General features: G+C 36.4%; 2 protein-coding genes across 4 annotated transcripts in view; one reads left to right on the forward strand and one right to left on the reverse strand.

The window, feature by feature from the left end:
* Positions 1-17,468, reverse strand: part of ORC3 (origin recognition complex subunit 3) — a 65,883-nt gene that overhangs the window by 27,480 nt on the left and 20,935 nt on the right. For all 3 annotated transcript variants that reach the window (XM_045075851.1, XM_004766928.3, XM_004766929.3), the window contains 3 exons: positions 16,242-16,355; positions 11,881-12,014; positions 11,366-11,429 (listed from right to left, as the gene is read on the reverse strand). In XM_045075851.1, the coding sequence (XP_044931786.1) occupies positions 11,366-11,429; positions 11,881-12,014; positions 16,242-16,355 (312 nt within the window). The remainder of the gene's footprint in view (positions 1-11,365; positions 11,430-11,880; positions 12,015-16,241; positions 16,356-17,468) is intronic.
* On the forward strand, positions 314-957 carry LOC101692869 (chromobox protein homolog 3-like). Its single transcript, XM_045075852.1, has one exon. It carries the CDS (start codon positions 402-404, stop codon positions 951-953), a length of 552 nt encoding a protein of 183 aa, XP_044931787.1. The 5' UTR covers positions 314-401; the 3' UTR covers positions 954-957.

Consider the following 17,468-nt stretch of genomic DNA (forward strand, 5'->3'; position numbering starts at 1 on the left):
AATATAAGTGTCCAAAAACGCACCTTGCTAGATGCCTGCCTGTGCCAGTCAGCTGCTGTGTGCCACAGCAAGGCAGGCCCATCATCCTCTACCTTGTTGACATCAGAAGGGTGAGGAGGTCACCAGGGAGTGCAATATTAACAGTTCTGAGGTTCCACTTATGGTCTATGCTTTTCTCAAAGTACTGGAAGAACTGTGTTTCAAAGGGAAGAAAGGAAGACTACAGAAGAAACACCACAGGTGATTCTGATAAATAAATCCCTGCCTTTTGTTGAGAATTCCAATACTGGCTTTATTCAGTCTTCCATTAAGAAAAACAGGAAAATGGGAGACGCCGCAGACCCGGGACCCGGAGCAGCTCGGAGGCAGTGAATAATAGCTCTTCAAGTCTGCAATAAAAAATGGCCTCCAATAAAACTACATTGCAAAAAATGGGAAAGAAACAGAATGGAAAGAGTAAAAAAGTAGAAGAGGCAGAGCCTGAAGAATTTGTGGTGGAAAAAGTACTGGACCGATGTGTAGTGAATGGGAAGGTGGAGTATTTCCTGAAGTGGAAGGGTTTTACAGATGCTGACAATACTTGGGAGCCTGAAGAAAATCTAGATTGTCCAGAGTTAATTGAAGCATTTCTTAACTCTCAAAAAGCTGGTAAAGAAAAAGATGGTACAAAAAGGAAATCTCTATCTGACAGTGAATCTGATGATAGCAAATCAAAGAAGAAAAGAGATGCTGCTGATAAACCAAGAGGCTTTGCCAGAGGTCTTGATCCTGAACGAATAATTGGTGCCACAGACAGCAGTGGAGAGTTAATGTTTCTCATGAAATGGAAAGATTCAGATGAGGCAGACTTGATGCTGGCAAAAGAGGCAAACATGAAGTATCCTCAAATTGTAATTGCTTTTTATGAAGAGAAACTAACTTGGCATTCTTGTCCAGAAGATGAAGCTCAATAATTGTTTGCATTGCTTTTTATATATATTTTTATATATATATATATATATATATATATATATAAAAAATCTGGGTCTTTGTTTTTTGATTTATTAGTGTGAAGAAATAAAATTCTAATGAAAATCAAGTTTGATATGTTTGTTTTGAAGTAGTATTGGGGGAGTTGTTGGGGTTTTTGCATCTATAGCACTGGTTACTTTAAACAAATAAAAGCTTTCTGTAGTTGCATCCTTTATCGGAAAAGAATATTTGAGACCATGATATATTATCCCCCTGCATTAGAGAACCTTTTCTAAAGGTTGGGGGAAATCTTCATAGTCTTTACTCAGTCAGAATTTGTGTTTAACTCCTATATGCCTAAGGACCATTCTGGGTTTTTTGTTTATTTAGGGGATTTTTTGTGTGTATACTTAAAATACGTAAGTGGTTTTTGTTTTTAACATTCACCAAAACAAAAACAGCATTTTATAACCATGGATAAGCCCATGTTTCTGGGATGCTATCATTTTCAGCATTTTAAGAAATAAATCACTTAAACTGAAGTTTTTCCTGAGGCCTTAACCTTCAAATTTTGTAATTAATTGGACAATTTAAATATAATGTAAACAATTTAAATTGGACAATTTAAAAGCAGCCATATCAGAATCCATATCCTTCTCTACAGCCGTATAAACGCAAGTATATTTGCAAGATCCCTGAAAGGAAAATTTTATCACTACCAACAACCTCCCCACCCAAATGACAAAACTAGACAAGTCCTTGTGTGTTTTACTTAGGTAAGCAATACTTTAGTTAAATGGACATGTAAAGGTTCCTTCTAGTGAACCATTCCTTTTTAAGAAGTTGAAATTCTCTGTGCTGTATTGACTAAAAGGTCACGATTCATGGACTGTCTACAACTTCCTTCATGGAAGCTAATCATAATCAGATGGTTAGAGATGTTGGCAGTTTAGCACCTGCTGGAGTAAATGGGTGGACAGGCTTGTATAATCCAAATTCTTCACCTGCATGTTTTTTCTTTACCCCAGTTCATTCCTGACATGTAGGCTCAGTCTTTTCAGTATTTGAGTTACTGGTTCAGCAGAAACCAGGAAAAACAGTAACTTTGTAGTCAATATTGTCCAACTGTATATTGTTTACTTTATTGTAAATACTGGTAAACAGTGGTCAATAAATAGTTTTATATTCCTTTAAAAAAAAAAAAAGAAAAACAGGAAAATGAGAAAATCCTGAAGCCATTAAGCTTTATAATTTATACTTCAACAAGTATAATATGAGAGTGTCTTAAGAAACTGATAGAATAACTAATCTCACAAATCAGTTTCAAAAGGGTTTTTTGGGGGCTATGTGGAATGGAGTTATGTTTCCTAGAACCTTCTGAAATAGTTTAGAAATGACTTTAAAACATTACCTCCTAGCAACATCCACGTATTTTTCAGACCTCAAATACTTCTATAACTGCTTCATCCTGTAACATTTTCTTAAGAGGATTATGATCTGTGTGGTCTTCACATTTTTTTCTTCTCTAAGAAGTCAGTGAAGGACTTTCACTGTTGGGCTAGGTTTTTCTACCCCAGTAATATCTTGCAGATACCCATTATTTTTAGCAGTCAAGCATGCAGAAGGTAACACCTAGATATCAACAAATTCAGGCAAACCCAACCTATATAAAGCAACAAATCTGATACATGTTTCTAAACTCGAATACACTTAGAAATCAATTCCTACACGGGAAAGCTAGGTTATTATCGGAAGCACAGGGCAAATGAAAGAAAAGCTTTTAGTATCAAAATGTTTCTCCTCCCAGTATTTGAGTTAGTTGGCAATTTCAAAAATCTAGCTTTCCTATTGTAACAAAGGGCACTTTAACCACCATTGGGAAAGTACATTTTAATTATAATTTTACAACAAGCTATAACATAGAGGGCGCATAAAGCCACTAATTGTTTGCCTTAATGTATGCCTGAAAAGCTTTTAAACAAAGAAAGTATTCTGGAGAGAAATGAATCTATGAATAATAATCGCTCCTCATGCTTCTCTCACTACCTATTACTTTTGCTTTGTGGAGTGACTGCACGCACAGATAATGGGTGGTGCAGTAGAACTGAATTCACTCAGATGAGGAGAGAAAAGAAATACCTGACACTGTGCGGGCAATGTTGCACCCAGGAACTATGCCTTGGGTAAGGGGAAGATGAGGACTATGCACAGGCTCTTTTCCCAGATGATCTCAGTCCCTGCATGCTTCTGTGTGATATCCCGTGCCCATGGAATTCTAGCGCTTCAAACATGTTCTGTTCTGTTCACAGAGCACAGCAAACTATTTCACCGGATGCTCAACTGAGGAAATGGAGTTCTCGTTCCAAAACTGGAAATAAAACTGTCTATGCCAGACTTCATTAGAGACGATCTGGGATATCCTACTAAGGGATTTTCAGGAGTTATTTTGACCATCTCACACTTTTATCTTGTGCTCCCGCTTTGGGACCTACTCCCTATATAAGTAAAGATTTCACTGTTGTTTGTATCTGTGTTCTTACCAGCTGTAACAGGAAACATCACAAATGATTAACTTTCTTCATGTACCCTGTTCTCTGAATTCTTTGTCTTACTCAGATACGTATCTGCAAATGCCTCTCTAGCACCTATCCAAGGCAACAATTCTTGATGTTCTTTATGAATACTTCATAGGTTGTGACGCTGAGAAAATTCTCCACTCAATACATTACTGCAGCATCACACTATGCATATGTAAAAACAAAGCCTGCTGAAATAGTAATCCTCCTTTCCATTAATTTTCTCCTCTGGCATTATTGTTATACACTGGGCATTGTTGCCACTGTTTCATTTCTTAATTGTATTTAGGATGATTCTTCTCAGAGATACACTTTGCCTAGTAATATTATTTCCCAAAGAGATATGCTTTCTTGTATTCTTGAAACACAAGACCTTGTGGTCTTTCCTTATCTCTGACAAAGAGATGTGAACTAAAATGTATTTCTCTTATATCAAATAATCCAATACTCCTTGCTCCTTCAGAAACATCCAGGCACGCTCCAACCTCAGGTCCTTTAGGTCCTTTAGGTCCTTCAGGTCTGTTGGGAATTCCCTTCCTCCAGATTCCTGCATGGCAAGCCCTGCAACCTCCTTTAGTCTATAAATTCACCTTCTCAGTATGGTGAACTTAAAATGTCAATGTTGTAGGGGCATTGGGTGGCTCAGTCTGTTAAGCATCTACCTTCAGCTCAGGTCACGATCCCAGGGTCCTGGGATCTAACTCCAAGTTGGGCTCCCTGTTCAGTAGGGAGCCGGCTTCTCCTTCTGCTATTCCCCCTACTTGTGTGCTCTCTGTCAAATAAATACATACATACATACTTAAAAAAAAGTCAATATTATCTTGCTGGATGTGGGCCACATTTATTAATTTTTCAACAAAAGACAAATGTCTGAATTTGCAAGTAAAATGTCTCAAATTGTATAGCTAGCTTGGGTTTTTATTTTTATTTTTTTAAAGATTTTATTTATTTATTTGACAGACAGAGATCACAAGTAGGCAGAGAGACAGGCAAAGATAGAGAGAGAGGAGGAATTAGGCTCCCCGATGAGCAGAGAGCCCAATGCGGAGCTTGATCCCAGGACTCTGGGATCATGACCTGAGCTGAAGGCAGAGGCTTTAACTCACTGAGCCACCCAGGTGCCCCTAGCTTGAGTTTTTAAAAAAAACACTATGGTCCGGGATGCGTGGGTGGCTCAGTCAGCTAAGTGTCTACTTTGGGCTCTAGTCACTATCCCAAGGTCCTGGGATCAAGTTCTGTATCCGGCTCCTTGCTCAGTGGTGAGCCTGCTTCTCCTCTGCCTGAGGCTCCCCCTGCTTGTGTGCACTCCCTCTCTCTGGCAAATAAATAAATAAAATCTTTTTTTTTTTTTAAAGATTTTATTTATTTGACAGACACATATCACAAGCAGGCAGAGAGGCAGGCAGAGAGAGAGAGAGGGAAGCAGGTTCCCAACCGAGCAGGTTGCCCGATGTGGGGCTCGATCCCGGGACTCCAGGATCATGACCTGAGCTGAAGGCAGAAGCCTTAACCCACTGAGCCACTCTGGTGCCCCAATAAATAAAATCTTTAAAAAAATACCACCACCACCACCATTATGGACCTATTAAACAAAAACCACATTAATATTATACTGTGGTTGCCACCCAATAACTATACATTTTATATGTATAACACATTACTCTATACCCTTTCAAATCAGCCATCTCCAATCACATCAATCCTGTCTGCTATTCAGTCAAAATCATTCACATATTATTATTGACTAATCAACAAGGCCTCTGTTATTACAGAGCTAGTTACTTCCTTTGGAGGGGAAACCAATGACTATGTAAACTTAAATATATACATGGTAAAGAAAATACCATCAGATAGAGTTACATTTGCTTAGTTTTTGCAATTCTCTTCTAGTTTTCATAGTATTTATCACTTTGTGTCCAGATTTTTGGTACAGGGTGAAGAATAACCCCAAGAAGATTTAAAGTATATAATAAAGGCTGTACATTTTTATAATGTTGTTCTTTCAATCAATTCACTCATAACTAAACACTGGCAAAACAGTCATTGGATTTTAGGAAGAGGTATCAGCTGTCCAAAAACACAGCACATCCCCTTGCTAGAATTAAGCATTATTTTTCTCATTAGAGGAATTTTGGCTGACAGTGTTTGGTTCTCAGTGTCTTCTCATGTGACAGCTACCTAATGCAGTGCCAAACCACAGCTCTCTCCCAGCTCTAGCGTGGCGGGAGCACTCATCCTCTCATCTGCCTGGCTCTCCCTGTTCAGTAGCACTTGATGAAGGGTTTGGATCTGAGCTGCCACTTCCCACCCCATTACTGGGCTAAGGCCTTGCTCATCTGATCACAAGTAGTAGTTCGTTTGCAGTCATTTTCTTCCTTTCTTCTCTTCTCCTTTTATTATTTTTCCTAATAGATTTTCCCCTCCTCCTGCCCTTAGGTTTTTCTAAAGAAACCAGAACAAAGAGGTGGAAGCAAAGGTAAAAGGCAGGTTTCCATCAAACTCATGACCTAATTCTGTGCTTTTTGAACATGAATCACCACGAAAAGCATATTAAATGGTGAGAAGAAATTCTTGCTCTACTGCAGACTTGCTCTGTGACCTTAGTTTACTTCCTCTCTCTTGGCTGCAGTTCTTCATTTGTAAAATGAGCATACTGAATCAAGTTATCTTTCTAATAGGAATGTATTACAATTCTAAAGGGTCTGAGACTTACTTCCTACTCTCAACCAATTTAAAATCTAGCACGGTACATACGGAATAGAGATGTAAAACATTAACGAATCAGAGTAATAAGACTTCCAACTGTCACTGGCAAGGGACTGAATCTGAATTTTCTACATAGCATGAAGTTGAACTCTTTAAGGGTTGAAACCAAGCAAAAAAACTTTAGGGAAGATTTGAATAAAAATATACAAACTGATTTTCTTATATGAAATATATGAAATTAGTCATTTATTAAATATACTGAGCATAATGTAACTTCTTGACAAGACAGGATCAACATGATTAGGAAATCATTATTGAGAGTGTGATTGGTGTAAACAGCCCAGGATTAAAATGGACCTAATCCTAGCTATGGTGTACTTTTTTTTAAAAAGTCTTTTGAAAATAGTGTGTGTGTGTTTATGTGTCTACGTAAATGACATGGGTATATATCCATATTCGTATAAAATACAGACCTGTGTCTATTTGGTGGGAAGAAAGGGATATTTCAAGCCAGAGCTCTGGCTTGAACATGAGCAGCAGCGTGCGGTGCTGCATGACACCTGGCTGCCGGGCTCTAAAGGGCAAATCTGCCTCAGACCGTGTGGTTTTCTCTTGTAAATCAACTTTGCTGTTAACTTGCTACAGTACTGGAAAAGCCCATTGCTCATTTCTCAAACAACAATAATATAGAACCTCGGGCACCTTCTCATCAACTTACACTAATTCTTCTCAACTACTTACTCTTCAGTGAGGTGTCACAGAAAATGTGGGGCTTTGATGTCAGGTCTGGGTATTAATGACAGATCTTCCATTTGCTAATTGTGACACTTTAGATAGGCAAGTTAATTTATCATTTTGTGACTCTCCTCAGTTACACAACGGGATAAAAACATCTGTCATATGCGGTGGCTGTGACTCAAAATGAAACAATGCATAAAAACTATCTACTAATTGGGAAAAGCTGTTAATATTCTATTCCCCCAAAACATTTGTTCATGGAAAGAAAAAGAATTTCTCACTATTCAAAAAAATTTCCAGTATTTCAAGGCCCTATGTTTCTTACTACCAGATAATAATTATGCAAATGTGGTATGAGGCCACAATCTTCTTCAAAGCTCTCCTTAATTTTGGACTTGAAACAAAATTTCAGGCATAAGCGATAATAAAAGTCCTATCTTTGTAATTATGAAGAATTTGCAAGTTCTGTTTAAGGCACTTTGACAGCTTAATTTCTCATGAAAAATTGTTTCTTAAGTTAAAGGTTTAAGTTAAAAAAAAAAAAAAACCTTGATTACTAGAGCAACGCTGTGAGGCAAATGCATGATAAAATTACATTTAGGAACTGCTCCTGCTATTACACCTAAAACCCATAGTAACAATTTACCTATCTTCAATTAAACAGATGCACTAAAATAACATTTTAATGAGGAATCTAAATAATTTAACTAGTCAGAAAAAAATTACTACTAATGTGTTTAATGAACAAGTAAATAAAGTCCCAGTGTTTTAGAGCCAAAAGAAACTTTAAAGACTATCTGGTAAAACTTCTACCATAGGATTTGAAAGCTACTGAGTCATTAATGGGAGCTTGTGCAAGCTTATTTGGCTTAAACAGAAAAACTTGATCACTGTCAGAAGACAGTTTTTGGCCACTGTATCCAGCTGCACTGAACAATCACTCACGAGACAGACTATTTAGAAATGAAAGAACACACACAATCTTTAGTCTTTTGTCAGCTATACATGGCCTTCCAATGTTGTGCCTTTGTTGAACTTCCAAGTGAATCTTATACAAAGGTTTTATCGTTTAGTCAGCTGAATTTTTAAATTTAAAAGTATACTCTCAAAAAAGCCATGAAGTTTATAAAATACAAAGTTGGCATAAAGCTTAAAAGCTGTAACTATGAAACTGAGTGTCCATAATTCTAAAGAAGTTTAAGTTTGTTTTTTTTTTTTTTTTTAACATCTTGAGTCCAGTCAGAGGATAACGGAGATGAGTCATTTAAGTTAAGTGAGAATTTAGATTAGTTCTAATTAAGAAAACAAGGTAAGGGAAACAATAAACATTTCCTTCTAGGCAATCAGTCCAATTCAAGTGGTTATCAAAGAAGGTTTTCAGACCAGCAGCATCAAGCACTACCTGGAACCTTGCTAGAAACGCAAATTCTTTGGGCCCACCTTTAAGCTACAAAAGCAGAAACTCTGGGAATGGAAATCAGTGTTTCAACAAGCCCTACATGATTCTGATACATGCTAAAGTTTGAGAGCCACTGGTTTAGTTCATCAGGGTGGAGAGCAAAGTAGAATCTCAGGGTAGAAAGAATCTAGATACAAATATACTCTGAGGTCTAGGTCTTCAGAATCTGAGCACAGAAAATTGGTACAAAGTGACAAATTTCACAGTAGGCATGTCCATATAACTACATAATCTATACAACCATGTAATACAAGAGTATTACATATAATATGTATAACAATATGTAATATATAAAACTATTATTGATCTTAATTTTTATTATAGTGAAAAGTAATTAACAATATTTATGATTACCTTTATAAACATTTTATTGTGTATTTATTTTTAACTCACTCTCATTTGCTGAACAGACTTTGATCATCATTAACCCTATGAGGAAATCACACTAGGAAATACTGTCCCATTATTGAAGCTTAAATAGGAGGAGTGATTTTTCTAAGATACACCTGGCTAAGGAGTAGCTGGAATTGAAATCCAATATTCCTGAGGCCAAAATCAGGATCTTCCCCAATATCACGTTGTATCATATTACTATCATGCAGAATTTTTTCTGATTTCTCTTACTGTGGAAAAATACATATAAAACTTGATTATGTGGGCACCTGAGTGGCTCAGTTGGTTAAGCTTCTGCCTTCGGCTCATGTCATGATCCCAGGGGCCTAGGATCTAAACCCAAGTTGGGTTCCCTGCTCGGTGGGGAGTCTGCTTCTCCCTATTCCTTAGTCCCTCCCCACAACACATGCTCTCTCCTTCTCTCTCTCTTAAATAAAATCTTTTAAAAAATTGATTCTGTGTTTTAAAATAAGCTATAGAGAGAAAGCATTATAAGAATAAAATATACAAAAATCACTTTCACTCTAAACTATAAAAATCAATAGATAACTGATTAATTATTTTCACAGATCTCTTCTGTCCTTTGAATTTAGCAGGTGACCTGCCCATAACTTTCTTAGGATAAAGATACAAATCCTTGTGCACCTTCATATTTCTCACTATGTAAATCTCAAAATATACCTTTAACAAAGTATGCAATCCTAAAATGAATACAGCAAAGGTAATAATGAACAGCGCTGCTAAGTGCACTAGGAACAAGTACAGTATAAATAAATGCTCAGAAAATACATGAAAAGTTCCTGAGAAGCACAGATAAATGTCAAGATTTTTCTACAACAGACCAACCTAGAGATTCTCTCCCTTTATCATCTCAATGGTTAAAGGTACGCTTTAAAAATCTATTCCTGGCTTCTGAAAATATACTCTCACAGGAAATGCACTTAGTAACTAGTGGACTCAGCAGAGAGCTAATCCATCTAATCTTAAAACTCAGTAAACATGTACACATCCCTTTCCACTGGTTCTACCAAAACAGTCTGCACTAGGATTTGAAAACGTCTTATTCTGCTCTAAAAAGGTATAGAGATTATTAAAGTGATTATTAAGCCCAGTCTAGAAGTGATTTTTTAATATGGGCCAGCATGGATTCCGCATTAGAAATAATGTTTTAAAAGCCAATGTCCAGTGTCATATTGTATGTCAATTATACCTCAATTATAAAAAGGTCATTCTTAATTTTTTTTTTTAAGATTTTATTTATTTATTTGACAGAGGGAGACACAGCGAGAGAGGGAACACAAGCAGGGGGAGCAGCAGAAGGAGAGGGAGAAGGAGAAGCAGGCCTCCCACCAAGCGAGGAGCCCAACGCGAGGCTCAATCCCAGGACCCTGGGATCATGACCTGAGCCAATCGCAGACGTCTAATGACTGAGCCACCCAGGCGCCCCAAGCCATTCTTAATATTTTTTGAGAATTTACAAAAAAAGGAGGTAAGTTAGTATTCAGAGCTATACAGCACACATACCCTCTAGGAACTAATATTCTTCTGTTCAAAATTTGAAGCTACACATAGGACTAGGGCTACTTCAATTTTATCTCAATTTTATTATAATTTTCTACAACTTTTTTCCTCAAAAAAGTCATGAAGAGAATGAAAACAAATGTGACACTACGCATTTCTAGTTGTCCATCATTAAGGGACTTACTAAATAAAATGAAGGTCCATTCATTCCATAGAGTACTATACCACTCTTAACACTGATATGGAATAATTTCCAAGATTAAGTGTAAAATAAAACAAGGTGCAGAGCAGCATATACAATAAACTTATCTTCTGTTAAAATAGGGAACTCCCACAGTACATAATGTTACTTGTGTATGTGAAGAATATTTCTGGAATGATGCATAAGAAACTAGTAACACTGACTATATCTAGCAAGGGGAAGTGGGTGGTTGAAGGATAAAGATGTGAGGGACTGTTTTATCTTTGCCTTTTGAATTATGTACCATGCCCAAGTATCATTTATTCAAGAAAGGGAAAAAAAAAAAAACCTCCTTCTTTTGCTATTCCCAATGTTGAATTGCTAACTCTTAATTTTCTAAGTTCATCACTTCTTTCCTGGCAGTGTATAATCAATATATAATGGTACCTTTTCAAGTCAAATCAATAGCCACTTAGCAGTGGGTCCCTAAGGTACATGGCTTCTATATGCCTTTATTTATGACGGCTTTTAAAAGAACACTAAGATGAGATTGCCTACAGATTCCAAGACTGCTATGTGGAAACAAAGTTGAGATCTAAAAATATTTTCGAATTACACCCGTAGTTAACACTTTTTCCTCAATAAAAAAGGTCATCTTAGAACTAAAGTTTTGTGTCACCTTCAAGTCACATTCCTATGATTATGAAGACCCACTAACTCACTGTGAAAAGCATATTAGGATGGACAGATATGTTTTATAAATTCACTGAATAAACATTATGTATATTTTGTTTCTCATGAAGAAAAAAGAAAAAAACTGAAATACATCCACATTCCTACCTTCAAAGATCTGTCATCAGTCAATAGTGCAACTTGTTTTTCTGAAGCTTGCTTTTCCACATACCTAAAATTTTCACCATACCATATACCAAGAGAGAAAATTAAACATTCTAAAGATCTGAATATCATATAGGAAAAAGAACTACTTAGGTGGTCACATTCTTTCATTTATTCTCAAAAATAAACTCAAGATAACAGTCATGTTTTAATGGTAATTTCTAACTCCTTAAATCAACTAGACTTCATAATCTAAGGATCGAATCATAGAAAATGTTATTTATAAAAGTGACTCTGGAGAACCTGCAAATCATGTCCCTTTGTAAAAATATTTTTCTTTATGCTAAAATTTCAAATCCAACAAAGAAATCTCACAAGCAGAAACAGAGGATTTTATTGTGCTCTAAATAAAAAGGTTATTTTTCTTTTCCCCACTTCCAAAATAGCTAGATCTGAGATCCTTTATTTTACCCCAACCTCTATTATAAGATGTGTTATATATACACTTCTCTTTTTACCTCCTAAATGATGGAAGACGTCGGATGTTTTCACATTGATTATCTGATAAAAAATTTATTCTTCTCTTGGCTTCTGGGAGATTACAGCATAGAACACTGAGGGGCTGGGAGTAGAAATGTTCTAATAGAGAAAGCTGAAAGAAATGTGAAGATTAAAAAAATGTGAAGATTAAATATATTTGTTCTATTTTGGCAGTAAATCTTTTGCCCTTTGTTACTCACTTTTAAGGTTTTGTTTTTCTTTTAAGCAGTAAAAGTATGGCACTAATATATCTAATAATGTCATAATAACACTGCAAACAATGCATAAATCATTCTGTATCTTTAATATTTTAAGATTCTGATATTGTGGACAAGATCAGAAAACTGTAATCTCTGAAGTATAAACCAGAAGAAACTAATATAAATGGACAGATTAGCTCTCTACAAAAGCAATGTACTTACAGTAACAGTAAATATTATGGGGATGGGACTGGGGTGTGGTCTCAGAGTCTAACAGAATGCCCAAATACTCACAAGAAAACACTCATCCAAAAACAGTGAACAAATCTGGTCTGCTAAATAAATAAAAACATTACAATGGTAGAAGCTTTGCCTACTGATAAAAAAGAAAAATGAAAAATGCGGTATGGCTAAAGAAAATATATCTTTTTAAACTGAATTTTATTTCATGAGAAAAAAATGCCACAGTATCTGGTAGTAAGTGTTATAGTAACTAGAATGCTGTGGTCTCTATAGTACAAGGGGGAATTATTTTCCAGATTCTACTGTAATTCCTAAGATATATCTCACAAGACTACCCAAACGTTAAAAACTCTAAGCAACCTTCTCATGACCAATTTGGTTTCGTTTTTATACTTTAATACCAGAGAAACAGTTCCCTAGATACGGGACACACACATTCTTGGACTGGAAAATAGAATTTCCCATTACAAATGAACAAATTAACAAGCTGGCTTATATACTTGTATTAAGGTATTCAAGCTTGATCCTTCCTGGGTAAACTGATAATGAATTTCTGAGCCTATAGAGCTGAGGACTAGATACCCAAGGCTAGAGGAAATCCTCTAAAATAGTTCATTCTGGAGGAAGTATAAGGTTGTAAGGCAAAGAGCCAGCCTAACTAAGAAACAAACACCAAACAGAAAGTAATCATTCGTGCCAAGTGCTAAATTATTTTACACATATTAGCAAAATCACATTTCTTATATTTTCCAGTGATATTGTGATAATATTTATTCCAGTGTTAACATCACTTTTTAAACATCAAAAAAGTAAAAACCAAACACGGAGAAGGAATGGGAGGAAGTCACATGAGTTACAATAGAGCTGTAAGTTAAGAACCCAGTATCATTCATTACTTTGTCCGAGTGTGTTCTCAACATCTAGGTCAACTAACAAGTTGGTTAACATATTCATCCAATGAGGGAAAACTTAAACATATAAAAAATGATTATATGCCCTACTGTACCTCCTACAGAAATCAGGACTTACACATATTTCCTACCGATAATTAAGAAAACTGGCCAAATGGGGTCTTAATGGCTCTACCACTTACTAGCTGTGTGACCACGGCCATGCTTCTTAACTGGTTTCTTCACATGCAAATCTGAGGGTATTAGTACCCATTAATGAAACAATGTAAATACTTAGTAATGTGCCCAGTATACAAAAGAGGTGCCCAGTAAATTATGAGGAACCTAAAAAATAATCTAATCTGATCCCCTATCTTATAGATGAGAAAACTGAGACCCAGACGGATTACATAATTTGGTTATAATGTCCTCTTCTTCACTTGCTTTCTCAATGTGGGCGCCTGGGTGGCTCAGTGGGTTAAGCTGCTGCCTTCGGCTCAGGTCATGATCTCAGGGTCCTGGGATCGAGTCCCACATCGGGCTCTCTGCTCAGCGGGGAGCCTGCTTCCTCCTCTCTCTCTCTCTGCCTGCCTCTCTGCCTACTTGTGATATCTCTCTGTCAAATAAATAAATAAATAATCTTTAAAAAGAAAAAAAGAGACTACAGTTTCTATTTCCTAAAACTCTTCTCCTGACTTTAGTGTTACTCTGTTTTCTATTGCTTTTCCTTATTTAGTCTCCTTTTCTATCGCTCTCTCATTAGTTTGCTGTCAGGTTCTAATCTTGGTCTTTTCCTCATTCCTCTGGGTAATGCCTCATCCTCATTACCTGACTTCACCCACCACCTTTTAATGATAAATCCTAAATATATCTTTTTTTTTTCTAGATCTTTCTTCTGAGTGCCAAATCTTTCTATCCAACATACCCGAAATTAACCATATACAAAAAGAAACACATCCTTTTCTAACTGGCTCTTCGCTTTATATTAACATGTATACTAAATAAATGGTACCAACCTCCAATCCATTTGCCAAGCTAGAACCTGTGTGTGTGTGTCACCTATGCTCCTCTCTGCCACAACCTATCATCCACTTAATCACCAGGTTCTGTCGATTCTAGCTCAACCTCTATCTGTTTCCTCCTCTCTCATTCCACTATCACTACCTTAGGTTAGCCCTTGTTTTATCTTGTCTAGAAAACTGTAATAGTCCTTAAACAGATCTCTCTCCCTGTACTGCTCAGCCTTTACCTAGAATGCACTTCCCATTTTAACCTGGTGAGCCCCTATTCTTTAGGCTATACTTCTGTTCTCCTATGGACTCTCTAAGCACGTTTCTTTCATAGCACTGATTATTGAGAATTGTAATTATGAGTTTCCTCTTCTGCCTCCTTCACTAAACAAACAAGCAATTTGTAGAACGAGATATCCTTGTCATCTCTTAAAAAAAAAAAAGAAAATTCCCTTTCTCCTTGCCCACAAATATTAAGAATCACTGGAGTGCACAGGGAAGGATGGGAAGGAGCATAGATCTTGGCTTACAGTAGGCTCGTAAATAAATACTTTTGAGTAAAGAAATGAATGAAATAAAATGTATGAGAGAGGCCAGTTAGAAATGTAGTATTTCTCAGTATCACTTAATTTCACACATTGGTAAGGTAAATGTTTTGTTGCTTTAAAATTCTCTTTTTAAAAAGTCAACTTGAGGGCGCCTGGGTGGCTCAGTAGGTTAAGCCGCTGCCTTCGGCTCAGGTCATGATCTCAGGGTCCTGGGATCGAGTCCCGCATCGGGCTCTCTGCTCAGCAGGGAGCCTGCTTCCCTCTCTTTCTCTCTCTGCCTGCCTCTCCGACTACTTGTGATTTCTCTCTGTCAAATAAATAAATAAATAAATCTTTAAAAAAAATAAATAAATAAAAAGTCAACTTGAGGTGCACCTGGGTGGCTCAGGTCATTATCTCAGGGTTCTGGGATCAAGCCCCAGTTGTTGGGATTCCCACTCAGTGGGGAGTCTACTTGTCTCCCTCTCCCTCTTCTCTTACCCCTGCTCTCAAAAGCACACACTCTCTCTCTCAGATAAATAGATCTTAAAAAAAAAAAAAAAACCTCAAGTTGAAAAAAATATACGTATTAGCCATAAGAGAGCACTGTAGTTTTATATGGAGGAAAAATATGTATGAAAAATAATTTATAAATGCTAAGGCACTACACAAATGTGAGGTATTACCATATTGTACTTCTATACTGAATATTACTATCATACTGGTTTTAGGAAACTTGACAAAACTGGCATGTATTTATAATGACTATACTTTGCTAAAGTATTTTAGGTAGTTGCCAAGAGAAGGAATTAACTTTTAAATAACTGGATAATGGAGTCCTTTTTTAGATTAGAACAGATGTTATGAAGAAGCTGAGTTCACAAATTTTCTTCTGGCAATTCAAGAAACCTCAGTCAAAATGTATTCCTAATACATAAGAATATAAATGAATAAACACAGATACATGTGCAAGGGACAGCAAATGATGGCCCCCATCTATTTTGTATGGCCCAAGAGCTACAAGTGTTTTTCATACCTTTAAATGGTTATTTAAAAAGAAGAAAAAGAATATCCAACAGAGTTGTAGCATATAGCAAAAACATTTAACATCTGAATCTTAACAGAAAGTTTGCTGATCCTTTATATATAGCATTTCTTAGGTAGAAAGTATGTAAGCTTTCATCAGAATCTAAAAAAAAAGTCCCTTTCTCCTTACCCCCAAGTATTAAGAATCACCGGAGTGCAGGAGGGGAAGTAAGGTGTCTTTCCATTTTTGACATCCTAATGAGTGTAATTCTCTACATTTTGCTGCAAGGTAACAAAGGAATGATAGAACCTAAAATAATATAACTGGAACTTACTTATTTTAGAATTTGCCATTTAAAATGCCTTATCACATTAAATAGTTTGAATATGCAAATTAGTTAGAATCAGCTTATGAACTTTCATACCCATTAGTATCTTCTCACCTGAAGTCCTTTTATAAAGTTTTGAATTGAGAAATCATGATACAAAAATATGTTGGTCAGAATCTGTAAAACTTTTTCACTTAGTTTAAAGGGAAACTGAGTTGTAAGAAGTAGCTGAAAGAGACAAAAGGGGAGTAAGATACACTTCTTATTAGTCTTTACTCTTCATCAGTATCTAGTATACATAATGAGGCAAGGAACGATACTATGACATATGACTATGAAAAAAGTAGCTAAGCGTCTTTTTTAGATCAAATTATCAACCAAAACTTTAAGTTAATTTACACAACAGTCACAACCAATAAAAGAAGCTATTCATACTATATCTCCAGAATCAAAAATATCCATCCATCATCTTCCATCCAATTGCTAATTTAAAAAAATACAATCTATTAACTATACAATCCCTTTTCTCCTACCAAAAGCCACTGAAGAAGCTATAGGTTTTGGCAATTCTTTTTTTTTTTTTTTAAGATTTTATTTATTTATTTGACAGACAGAGATCACAAGTAGGCAGAGAGGCAGGCAGAGAGACAGGGAGAAGTAGGCTCCCTGCTGAGCAAAGAGCCTGATGCGGGGCTCGATCCCAGGACCCTGAGATCATGACCTGAGCCAAAGGCAGAGGCTTATTAACCCACTGAGCCACCCGGGTGCCCTGATTTTGGCAATCTTATTTTAAGACTTCTTTTCATCTCCACTCATACACATTACCGAAGAGTAACACACTATGTACCATTGAATGAAAAACCCCAAAATAACCGATGTCTATTAAAAAAAAGTAGAATAGCTGAATTTGTATTATTCAGCTAATTTTCAATGGTTTATAGCAAAGAATTGACCTCTGAAAATGAAAAGTCATCCTAGGCTTTTAAAACAGAAACAGTTATAGAAGACCAAACGCATTTGGCCACAACTAATTTCATTTTTTAAAAAAATTATTTATTTGAGAGAGAGAAAGAGAAAGTTACAGCATGGGGAGGAGAGGCAGAGAGAGAGATTTCCAAGTAGATGCCACGCGGAGCACAGAGTCTGACGCGGGGCTTGATCCCATGACCCTGAAATCACCACCTGAACCGAAACCAAGAGTTGGATGCTTAACCAACTGTACCACCCAGGCACCCCAACCAAGCAATTTTAAATACTGTAGCTGGAAAAAATTTCCCCAAAGTATCAGTACATTAATGGATACCACCTTCATGGGAAAAAAGATGAAGAAGCAGTTAGTAA

Source organism: Mustela putorius, unplaced genomic scaffold, assembly GCF_011764305.1.
Source record: "Mustela putorius furo isolate JIRA1106 unplaced genomic scaffold, ASM1176430v1.1 tig00000166_pilon_pilon_pilon, whole genome shotgun sequence".
Lineage (NCBI taxonomy): Eukaryota > Metazoa > Chordata > Mammalia > Carnivora > Mustelidae > Mustela > Mustela putorius.

Coding starts and splice junctions, on each gene's coding strand:
- LOC101692869 (XM_045075852.1), top strand. CDS start 402: ATGGCCTCCAATAAAACTACATTGCAAAAAATGGGAAAGAAACAGAAT.